The sequence below is a fragment of the Pongo pygmaeus genome, chromosome 8 (genome assembly GCF_028885625.2).
Source record: "Pongo pygmaeus isolate AG05252 chromosome 8, NHGRI_mPonPyg2-v2.0_pri, whole genome shotgun sequence".
Taxonomy (NCBI): Eukaryota; Metazoa; Chordata; class Mammalia; order Primates; family Hominidae; genus Pongo; species Pongo pygmaeus.
Genome location: NC_072381.2, coordinates 82,006,208 through 82,018,905, shown reverse-complemented (window position 1 = coordinate 82,018,905; position 12,698 = coordinate 82,006,208). Strand labels below are relative to the sequence as shown.

At 37.6% G+C, this 12,698-nt stretch overlaps 1 protein-coding gene across 3 annotated transcripts in view; it reads right to left on the bottom strand.

Annotated features, from left to right (window-relative positions):
- The window catches only part of ANK3 (ankyrin 3), a 699,134-nt gene that overhangs the window by 537,907 nt on the left and 148,529 nt on the right, over positions 1–12,698 (bottom strand). Inside the window, exon 1 of one of the 3 annotated variants that reach the window (XM_054436348.2) lies at positions 6,927–7,500. The exons of the other annotated variants lie outside the window; for them this stretch is intronic. Within the exon in view, the coding sequence (XP_054292323.1) occupies positions 6,927–6,989 (63 nt within the window). The 5' untranslated portion in view covers positions 6,990–7,500. Of the gene's footprint in view, positions 1–6,926; positions 7,501–12,698 lie in introns of those variants that run through there. 3 annotated transcript variants of the gene reach the window in all.

Here is a 12,698-nt window from a genome sequence, read left to right as displayed (position 1 = left end):
GGGATGGTCCTTGTTTTTTTCTTTATTATATCTTGCCGTAACTCACCCCTGCGCTCCATAGTCCAAATATACAAACCAATGCTTAGATTCATAAGCTTACACCAGGCAGCTCTGAATCATTTTCTCTCTCATCTCACACTCTCTAACTGGAACACTCTTATCCTCTGTCATCTGGGAAACACATATCTTCTTAATCTCAATGCAAGCATGCCTTCGACTATCCTTTCATGACTTCATCCTCCAAATGGAAGTTACCACTCCCTCCTTTCTGCCACCAATAAAGCCTGAATTCAGCTTTATTTGGTTCCCTTAACACTTTCTACACAGATTGGTTTAACATACCAGCATACTTCATTTTATTGTGCTTTGCAGATATTGCATTTTTTACAACTTAAAGGTTTATGGCAATCCTGCAACGAGCAAGTTTATCAGTGCCATTTTTCCAACACCATGTGCTCACTTTGTGTCTCTGGGTCACATTTTGGTAATTCTCAAAATATTTCAATTTTTTTCTTTATTATTATATCTATTTGGTGATCTAGGATCAGTGATGTTTGAAGTTACTATTAATATTGTAACTGTTTTGGGTAGCCACAAACCACATACATATAAGATGGAAACCTTAATTAATAAATGTTGTATGTGTGTTCTGACTGCTCCACTGACATGTTCTTCTCTCTCCATCTACCCGGGCCTCCCTATTCCCTGAGATACAATAATATTGAAATGAGGCCAAGTAATAACCCTACAATGGCCTTTAAATGTTCAAGGCAAGGAAGGGCCACACATCTTCCACTTTAAAGCAAAAGCTACAAATGATTAAGCTTAGTGAGGAGCTAAAAGCTGAGACAGACCAAAAACTAGGGCTCTTTCACTAGTGAGCCAAATTATGAATGCAAAAACAAGTTTTTGAAGGAAATTAATGTGCTACTCTAGTGAACGCATGAATGATAAGAAAGCAAAATAGCCTTATTGCTGATAGGGAGAAGGTCTGAGTGCTGTGGATAGATCAAACCAGCCACTAGCCAGGCATGGTGGAGCTCACACCTGTAATTCCAGCACTTTGGAAGGCCAAGATTGGAGGATTGCTTGAGGCCAGTAATTAGAGACCAGTGTGGGCAACATTGTGAGACCTCATCTCCACACACAAAAATAAAAAAGTTAGCCAGTTGTGGTGGAGCACACTTGTGATCCCAGCTACTTGAAAGACTGAAGTGGAGGATTGCTGGAACCCAGGAATTTGAGGCTGTGGTGAGCTATGATCATGCCAATGTGCTCTACCTTGGGCAACAGAGAGTGAGACCCTATCTCTTAAAAACAAAACAAAACAAAAACCAGCCACAACGTTTGCAGAGCATGGCCCCAACTCTCTACAATTCTGTGAAGACAAGAAAGTTGGGGAAAATGCAAAAGAAAAGTTTGAAGCTAGTAGAGGTTGATTCAAGAGGTTTAAGGAAAGAAGCTGTCTTCATAACATAAAAGTGCAAAGTGAAGCAGCAAGTGCTGATTTAGAAGCTATAGCAAGTTATCCAGAAGATCTAGCAAAGAAAACTGGTGAAGGTGGTTACACTAAACCACAGACTTTTCAGTGTAGACAAGACAGCCCTATACTGTAGTGGTAGAAGATCCTACCTAGGACTGTCATAACTACAGAGAAGTCAATGCCTAGCTACAAAGGACAGGCTGACTTTCTTGTTAGGTACTAACGTAGCTAGTGACATTAAGTTGAAGCCAATGCTCACTTACCATTCTAAAAATCCTAGAGTCGTTAAGAATTATGCTAAATCTACTCTGCTTGTGATATATACATGGAACAACAAAGCCTGGATGATAGTACATCTATTTATAGCATGGCTTGCTGAATATTTTAAGCCTACTGTTAAGACCTGCTGGCCAGAAAAAAAAATTCTTTTTAAAATATTACTGCTCATTGACAATGCACCTGATCACCCAAGATCTCTGATGGAGATATACAAGCAGACTAATGTTGTTTTCAGGCCTGCTAACACAACATTGATTCTACAGCCCATCATCAAGGAGTAATTTCAACTTTCGTGTCTTATTATTTAAGAAATGCATTTTCTAAGGCTATAGCTGCCATAAGTAGTTGTCTGATGGGTCTGAGCTAAGTAAATTGAATATCTTTTGGAAAGGATTCACTATTCTAGATCCCATTAAGCCAATTTGTGATTCTTGGGAGGAGGTCAAAATATCAACATTAACAGGAGTTTGCAAGAGGTTGACTCCAATCCTCATAGACAACTTTGGGGGCTCAAGACTTCAATGGAGGAAGTATTAATAACTGCAGATGTGGTGGAAATAGCAAGAGAACCAGAAACCTGAAGACATGACTGAATCGCAAGAGAACTAGAAACCTGAAGACATGACATGACTCATGATAAAACTTAAATGGATGAGGAGTTACTTCTTATGGATGATCAAAGAAAGTGGTTCCTTGAGATGGAATCTACTCTTGGGTGAAGACACTATGAACATTGTTGAAATGACAACAAAATATTTAGAGTATTACATAAACTTAGTTAATAAAGCAGTGGTGATGTTGAGATTGACTTCAATTTTAAAGAAGTTCTACTGTGAGTAATGTTATCAAATAGCATTGCATGGTACAGAGAGATCTTTCATGAAAGGAAGAGTTTGTCAATGTGGCAAACTTCACTGTTGTCTTATTTTAAGGAATTGCCACAGCCACCCCAAACTTTGGCAACCACCATCCATCAACAGCCATTGACATCAAAAAAAGAACTTCCACAAGCAAAAAGATTAAGACTCGCAGTAAGTTCAAGTATGTACATTGCCTTTTTAGACATAAAAAACATACTTAATAGACTATACTTAATAGACTACAGCATAGTGCAAACATAACTTTTACATGCACTGGGAAACCAAAAAATGTGCATGACTTGCTTAGTTGTGATATCCACTTTAATGCAGTGGTCTGGAACCAAGCCTACCATATCTCTGAGGTATGCCTGTAGCTGGCTCTAGCCAGTAATTTAAGGCTCTCCCCTATGTAGCATCTGCTAAGTGAATTGAATTAATAGAATTTCAATCAGTATCACATGGTTTATTAAGCACACCTAAGTTGTGAACCTGGATAGTATACCCTTCTTTGGATGCTGCTAGGGACAAAATTGTGTCTCCCCTCAACCCCCCAAATTTATATGTTAAAATTCTAACCCCCAATGTGACTGTATGTGTAGATAGGGATTTTAGGAGATAGTTAAGGTTAAATAAGGTAAGAAAGATGAGGTCCTAATATGATAGGATTGGTGGTCGTAAAAGAAGAGCAAAAGATGCCTCTCCTTCCACAGATACACACTGAGGAAAGGCCATGTGAGCACATAGCAAGAAGATGGTCATCAGCAAGCTGGGAAGAGTGTCCCCACTAGGACTAACCATGCTGACACCCTAATCTCAGCCTTTCATTCTCCAGAACTGTAAGAAAATAAATTTGTGTTGTTTAAGCCACCTAGTCTATTGTGTTTTTTTTAAATGTCAGTCCAAGCTAATACAGATGCTAAAGAAAAAAAATCTTTAAGTGTCACTTCCTACATTTTATCCTTGGCAGCTGGTTAAAATAAGCACTTCTGCAGTATAATATCAGAGGGGGCAATATGTTATCCTGTGTCATCTCTTCTACAGGATCAGTTACTCTACATCAAGCTTGAAATTCCACCATGATGACCACTTCGAGGTTAGGTGTTATCATTTTAAAAACTTTTAAAAATACGGTCTTATTGATTATTTTTATTTTACCTTCCTAGTATCCCCGGTAGCTGCCTGAGATACATCATCCCCATTTTATAGAAAAAGAGAGTCTGATTCATCTATTCAAGACAAGATATCAAGTTAGAAGCAAGATTACAAGAGCACCCAGTTCTCTTCAAGCACATCCTTCTTTGATAACTAGCATAGGGAGACATAAACAGCTATGGAATATGGATACACACAGATATCCTCTTCACATTCCAGAACAAAATACAGAAATTATTAGAAAAAGCATTTCCTAACACCAACTTGAATCATTATATTCCTGATCAAAATACAAAAATACTATGTGCTAACAGAGGAATAATATGATTCCATCACATTTATCTTGATGACTCCATATTAAATGTCTCAAGAGAGACTTTATACCCAAATGCCCTAAGCATGTGATCTGTTTTTCTGAAAACACTCAACACCAACACATAATTTTAAAGGCCATTTTAAGATAGATTCTTTTACGGAAAATGATGTCACACTAAATTTTGTTTTAAAATAATTCCATATGTCACTGGGAAATATTTTGAATGCTTGGGGAGCTTGTTGCCACAGAGTTTGGCAGGTTGCATATATTTCCCACCTGGAATGCTTTTATTTGACCACACCCTCCCCTGCTTCAGTATAGGTCATCTGGAGCACCCAGAAAACTTCTGGAATATTTGCTTCAGAATAAAAAGGTATATATATATGTATACATATTTTTCAGCAACAAAATATTGTAACCTTTTTCCAGAAAATACGGGGAGAAAAGGCCTACTCCTTTGAAAGATATCTCATTTTTGATATGTATCTGCTCTAACACTGAAAATTCTTAGTAAACTCTGATCAGTAAACTGGTAGAGATAATTCAATGGGACATTTATTTAGTGTCAACTGCATACAAGGCAGCATGCTGAGTGCTTTTGGAGGAAAATATCAGGAGGTTCAATGTGGTCAAGAGAATAAAGTAGGTATCTGATAGCTTGAAAAAGAAGCAGAATGTGTTAAGTGTCCAGACAGTATAAGGTGCTGTGTTCATCCAGAAGACTAACTTCCAACTAGGGAGAATCAAGAGATTTCAAGAAGAGGGCAAGATATGGGTTTGACCTTCAAGGATGGGTAGGATGTCACCCAGTGGGCTGGCACAGAAATGCATTCTCAATGGACAAAGAACAAGCATCAGAAGAATGATTTAATTCAGGGACTGGTAAAAACCCTGGTCTGGATAGAGTCAGATGTGAATGAAGTATAATGAGGGGGAAAAAACCAGAAATGTGGGTACAGGTTAGACTGGAGAGCTTCAGGCCCTATGGTCAGGAATTTGATATTCACTGAGCAGGCAGTAAGGAGTTTAGAAGGTACTAGGCAGAGGGTGATGATCAAAGCTTTCATTAAGAGTGCCCTAGTAGCAGTTGGGAGAGTGTGGAATGAAGGAAGAAGGGCTCAAAGCAATTGACTTTATATTGTGCTCTGAGCAGGATAACCTCATATGAGGAGACATGGAACACAGCTGGGAAAATTTCAAGGTAGACAGAGAGGGGAAAAAAAAGCCCATGTTAAAGGATTCCACATAAAAGCTCGATGATTTACAACAAATCCAGCCACTGCTCACTCTAATATGGATTGCACTGTCGTGGTTCATGTGTCTGTCTCAGCTCCCTATGACACTGTGTTCAGAATCATGGTGGAACCTGTCAAGACACTTAAAGCCATATCTCATAAACATGAGCAAAACTGACAGGTTTTTTGGTTTTTTTTTTTTTTTTGAGACCAGTGCCACTATGCTAGGCATTAAACAAATCATTTGTGCTGTGCAGCTGAGACCTGCTCCCTTGGGAAATCAGACTAACACCTTTGCAACATCATCAACCCCTGCCAAGGCAATGTACAAGAAGTCAAGGCTGACTTAAAACCAGTCTGCACAGATTCACTATCTGGAAGACATTGAACCACTGCCCTAGAATGTTGGCATGTACATAGACATGACCTCAGAACAGTCTGCTGGTAGTAGGTCCCTTAAGAACATCATATTCAAATTAACCTTTTAATTAATAATAAACAGATTATGAACATTTTTTTAAATGCCTGATATATTCCACGAGTAGCTGAAATCTTTATCTTCTCTACTATAGCCACCATTCTGTATGTGTCCACTGTCTGAGCATACATTACATTGGGCCAACGAAGCATTTTAAAGAGGTAAAATTATATATGAGTCCTAGTAATTACAATATTATATCTGAAGATTTTGACTATAGATTTTAAAATACAGCACACATTCTCCTTAAATATCTATGAGCTATAATCCTATTTTAGATATTTGTTTTTCTTTGTTACAGATGCACAACTGTCTTTTCCATTGGTGGCACACCCTAAAACCAAGACAATTTATAAACCACAATGGATCAAAACCAAATGACAGATCTAGGGAATCATCTTTTTTCCCCATTTCAAAATGAATTAAAAAGTTAGGAGCACCTTTGAAGATATACACATTCAAGAAAACCAAAATGAACCTACAGGTTTACCATAATCATCTATTAATATATTGATGATTCCTCAATTTACATGGAAAACAAAATTAATTTTTTGGATTATAATAGACGAACTGGGCATATGGCTGTACGACTGCAGGGTCGAATGCAAACCTGAGATCTGTCAGCCATAAAGTGATCAATAATTAAAATGGAGTTCACCTCCATGCTGTAATTTTAAAGTATAACTACAGGTTTCTCTAAGTTTCCCTAAAATATATGTTAAAGCTAAACATCTATACCATAATAATATTCATTAGTAATTATACCCTGTTGATTAACGAGCATTCTGTGAAATTTAAAGGAGAAAAAAACACACCCACCCACATACTTAGGACATGTGTTTACTTAATAATTCTGAATATCACTATGAAAAAAACACACCACTTCAGTGAAATCTAAATGACTGTATTTAACTGTTTAAATATTTTAGCAATGTATCCGAGTTGTGATGATTTTCCTCCAAGACAGAACACACCCATTAATAGACTGGAAAAACAAAAGCATTCAGATTCTAGCAGCTTCTTAAAAATCTAAAGCCAATCTCTTAAAAATTCAGCCTAAAGATCACTTCCTCCCCAGAGCCAGAGAACAATGAAGAGAACATGTTGCTTATTCATTTCTTACCTTTTTTCCTTTCCTTTTCCTATGAGCAGGTTTTGCATTTTTCTCCTTTGGTTCTTCACTCATCTTTCCTTTAAATCAGGTGAGTTTATAAAAGATAGATCACCGCCGGTATTCCAACATCCAAAACCACGACAAAGAGTCAAAGCATTGAGACCAAAGTCCATTTACGGGTGCTCCCCAGGCAAAGCAGCCGCTGCTTAAACCCAGCCCCTGCTGCTGTCAGAGACGCGGGCTGCTAATGTAGCCCTGTTCAGCTTTCCTCAGGAAGAAACTGGGTGTTCTCTACATCAAACAGTCAATTATTCTTCTAAAGAAAATCAATATTTTAGCCTTTCATTTTTAACTAAATCGTTACCCTGAGATAAGGTCCTGACAAGACTTTGTTGCTTGTTCCTCCACAGTGATTTGAGCCTGGAAATGGTGAGAGAGAGAGAGAGAGACACACACACACACACACACCCTCACACACACAGAAATAAGCTACAGACTGCTGACAAGTCTTCGAAGCCTTCCCAGGGGCTGATTTGCTGCTTCTAGCAGGCTGGGAAGCTGAATGTAAATTGCTCTCCGTGCTGCTAGCCTCCCATACTAACACATGTGTTGAATGCATCAGCGCATATACCGGAGGAGGCAGTCAGGAGAGTGATAAAAGATCAGGTTACTTGGTTTGTAAAAAAAACACTCGATGATTCAAACAATAAAAGAGACCTACCACTACTGGAGAAGTCATATCACAGGCTAGATTTTCTCCATGATTACTTTTTTTTTAAATGTGACATGCAAAAAAGATGCCAATCTTCACCTAAGGATTTCTAATGCAGGGTTTATGATGGAAAGCCCCATACCCAATTTGCCATGATTCATATTTAATCATTGGTTTCCTTCCATGAATATACCAACCAACCAACCAACCAACAAGAAACCCTCCAGAATATTCATGAAATACTAAGAGCAAAGCTGCTGTCTCTGTGGCAGAAACATTCTGTGCTTCTTGACTGTGTTTAGGGCAGTGCAGGTCTCAGATCACATTACACACTCCCCAGCTGCCCTGGCCACACACTGTGTCCACACTCCCCACTGCATGCCATCTTGAGCCCCAGGAATCTGGATATTTTCTGAGTATCTGGGGTATTTCACACGTGGGTGGAAACCCCCTCACCATGCCTTCCATCCATTTAAACACAGCCAAATTACTATTATGAGCTGTCATTTAAGCATCTTTAGAAGCATGCCAGATACATTCTGATTCAGGAAAGAATAAGGTTCTAGGGGCAACCACAGACAACCACTAAGATGAAAACAGAGCACTTTGAGCAGATAACTGACAGAGGTACAAAGTGAGAGTGGGGTAACAAGCGGGAAAGGGAGAAAGAAGGGGAGAGAGGGTTCAGGTCCATTCCTAGGGGCTGGGAGCCAGGAATAAATCATATCAGTTCCACACATACTAACATTTTTATTCAGGAGACATAGCATTCAAATGAATATTTACTTTTTCAGGAGAAATGGGATTCAAATGAATGTAAAACACAGCCATACAGGAAAAAACAAGTCACAGAGGGCTAATTTTTCAGTGGTATGTGTGGGGGGACTTAACAATGGTTGAGGACATGATACTAAAATAGTAAACCAAAAGAACAGATCTGTTTAGGCTGAAATCGTCCCCATTTTTTACCTAACATATAAAGGGGGTTTGTGTCCACATTCAACCAAGATTCCTTCTCCTACACCTGAAACACCAGTCCCGGAGAAAGACACGAGTTAGAGGGATGCTTAGATGCTTTACCCAGGGCTGAGCAGGCCAAGCATAGGGATTCAAGTGACACGCTCAGACAGCCATGTGGATTTTACCAACCATAGGGCAGCTATTTGAGCTACTTTCTATTTGAGGTGTGCGCATTAATTATAATAATACACATCTCAGTAAGTCTGGGATGGCCAGAATTCTGAAAGGTGTTGGGCATCTAATCACCATGTTCTACATTTCTGGTCAGACACTGAACTGCTATTTAACCACAGTTTCCATTTTCTGCCACTATTCAGTAACATTCCTCTTGTCATGCAATATAAAAGGTAGAACATCTCAAGATGGCAAAATAAACCTTTCAAGTTCTTCAGTGATTCAACCCTTGCTCATCTTCAAAACATAGGGAAATCTGGGGAACTGGCAGTACCTTTGCTGCTTCTACCGCTCATTGACTTCAATCGGGTGAACCTTGTTTATTAGTTGTGTGTCTTTTGAGGGATGAGGATGAGGTAGATGCTTTATACAAATTCTTCATAAGCTAAAGAGTCTAAGCAGGTGGATTCAATTTTGACTTTCCCACCTAAATCTTGACATTCTTCACTAGGTAACCAACAGAGACAGTACATCCACCTAAAGTAATTTGTCTATAGTAGATTCCAGGCAGTAGGATTTACTTCCCAAAAGAAGACTTTGTCAACAACTATTTACTGACTATCCAAAGAGCATGGGCCTCTTTCTTTAAAAACAAAAAACAAACAAAAACAACTGAGGGGGTACAAAAATTTAGATTAAATTTAGTTCATTTACATAAAAATTTACAAGTTAATTGGGATTATAAAATATACAAAATACAATTAACATATGTCTGGCCAAGGGCATAGCACAAGAATATGTTTGAAGAAAATGTCTTTATAAAATTCTTTTTAAACTATAAATGTGTGTTTCAATTAATGTAAAATTTAGGAAATTGATCGAATAAACATGAATTGGTAGGAAATGAATGAACCTATGACTAAGAGTAGTTGTTTGCCCATTTCTTTGATAAAGCATGATCTTGGCTGTATTCATTTGTATATGTAAGGTTCGTATTACAAGCTGAAGTGCTCTCTGCTGGTTGGATGGAAAAAAAAAAAAAGGACGTTTAAAGACTGGATTATATGGCAAAATTCTACAAAAGATCATTTTAAGAAGGAATTATTCTTCCTGATGAGGAACTTGTAACTTTGAATAATATTTCAAGATGTCACATTGTTTAATCAGGTCTGACAGAAAACCCAATTTTGAAAAATATGTTTAAAATATGTCAAATTATTTAGATAGCAAAATGTATCATTTAAAGTTATAATTTAATAATAAAACTATGTGACATATAACATGTTTTATGTCCATTTTCTGTAACTTGATAAGTTCCAGACTTTTTAAAAGAAACAAATAATTATATCTCTGAAACTGTGTTAAGGGAAAAAGAGCTCCTATTCTAGAGTTAAGGCCTTAAATCATCACAAAATCAATAGTAATTTAATTTCTAACAATGTAAAAACATATCTTCACTTTATAAAATAGGACAAATTTCATTTAAGGGTTGAAAAATTAAAACAACTTACCTTTAATAGAAAAGATATTACTTATTATTATTTAATGATGTTTCTCTACACCTCTCCTCTAGAAATATGCATTCAAAGAAATAATGATTGTTTTAATAGCCCAAAGGTGTACCAGTGCATTTTAAATTAAAATTGCTCTGTGTAAAAGAGTAATTTGATTGACCTAAAAACAGTCTAGGGGTGATTACTTGTTTCAAAAATGTTAAATGTTAACTACTTTGCGGCGGTAATTTCTTTTCCACCCAAATTATAAAATTCCCTCAGCTCTTGGGGAAGTTAAATTTAACCTCAGAAAAAACATAAGCTGAATACATGGAAAATATCAATTTGGATGCAAAGCTCTATCAGTTCACCAAAGAGGAAAACACGACTGGATTATAATGTTCCCACACTTAACTCCACAGAATTCACTGCCTACTTAGAGTTCACTCCCGATAGAAGTCATCATAAACTAGTTGATACAGATCTGAGACTGTTCTATTTTTAAATTAAATAACTCGCATAAGAGGACACCAACCAGGGCCAACTGAAGTCTCGTAGAACAGATCTATTTTTAAAACAGAAAGTAGCTTGCCATAGGAGAAATAACAGGGTTGGGGTTATTAGGAAGCAAATTTTTTAAGCTATCTTCTGCATAAAATTCACTTGAAAACACTAACACTGAATACAATTGTTTGACTGACATGAAGGTATATCATATTAAAGGTAAAACAAAAGGAAGCAACAACCTCCCATTGATGTTCAGCAGAAATGCCTATATGAATAGGCTAATTTTATTTTTAAGGTTAGGACGTCATGCACTTACTGTAATTTACACTGCTAGTTGGTAAGCTAAAATAGTTACTAAATCTTACTAACAGCATTCCCTTGATACCATTCCTCAATGTTTAAAATACTTGTAAAAGTGAAAGGCAAATCCACAGGCAAATAAGCTATTTTTTCTGAAAACAAAGGAATCTTTAGAGCTGAGTAAAACACTGAGATGCTGTACCCTCTTCCTCCACCTGTGGCAAGGGTTTCCCCTGAGACAAGCAGCCAGTTCATAGCATAGCTGGGACCAGAAGCAATTCTACTAACTGCTCTGAAGAGCTTTCTTTGCACTACACCAGTATCTCCCAGAGAATGTCAAGTTAGCAGTGAAATTTGAGATGATATTCAATGGTAAACAAACTTGTCCTTAATAGTTATGCACTTACTTTCAATTTGAGAAAGAAAAAAGTAACTAGGCTCCATCAGGTGCATTTCATGAAAACTTCACTGTGGGGTTTTGGTATTTACTTTGCACTACTTTGTGCAAATGCCATCAGAGAAGGGAACAGTACAAAGAGAGTGAGAGGAAATAGGTGGCCATTCTTCTTCCCACAGAGCTGGCATTGCTTTAGGCTAAGGATGGTCTTGTAGTTAGTTCCACCACATCCACCAGTACTCTTTCATTCTCCTGCTTGCCCACTATCTCAAGTGATGCTCCTGGGGCCCTAAACTTCCAGGCCATAGAAAAGATTTACAAATACTAAAGCATCAGAGTATAATTGTATTGATATGGTTTGGCTGTCTGCCACCCAAATCTCATCTTGAATCCTAGTAGCTCCCACAATTCCCACCTGTTGTGGGAGGGATGGGTGGGAGGTAACAAATCATGGGGGCAGGTCTTTCTTGCACTTTTTTTTATGATAGTGAACAAGTCTCATGAGATCTGATGGTTTTATAAAGGGGAGTTTCCCTGCACAAGTTCTGTTACTCTCTCTTGTTTGCCATGATGTAAGATGTGCCTTTCTCCTTCCACCATGATTGTGAGGCATCCCCAGCCATGTGGAACTGTGAGTCCATTAAACCTCTTTTTCTTTATAAATTACCCAGTCTCAGGTGTGTCTTTATCAGCAGCATGAAAACAGACTAACACATGTATGTATAAAAGTCATTACATTTTATAAAATGTCTTGGTATTTTTAATGTGATGAAACCATCTGAAGAAACATGCTCTATATATTAGGCTTCTAGTCCTCTTTTGAGTCTTCATATTGAAAAATGATCACAGCGACATTGGTCCATCTTCTTACAGCAACTAGAAATTCAGGTAGGTGTGGGGCATAAGTGAAGCAGAATGAGACTGTGAATTGAGTTGCAATTTCCAACCCATCCTCAAATATCTACAATGATTTTTGCCATATCTAATGATCATTTGTAAATTAAGATAGAAATTTTTAAACCTAGCTTAACTGTAAGCAACACTATTTGTGACAGTATGGTTTTGATACACTAGATTCATTTTTGACAATGCATTGAACTCTTCAACCAGGTCCATAGCAGGATTTTCCTGTTTTGTTCTGAGTTTTCTTTCTTTCCTGGTTATTCAGCCATATGCCCATTAAAATATAATGATATAATAAAAGTGTATTAGTAAAATAGGGAGAGACAGAATGTTCA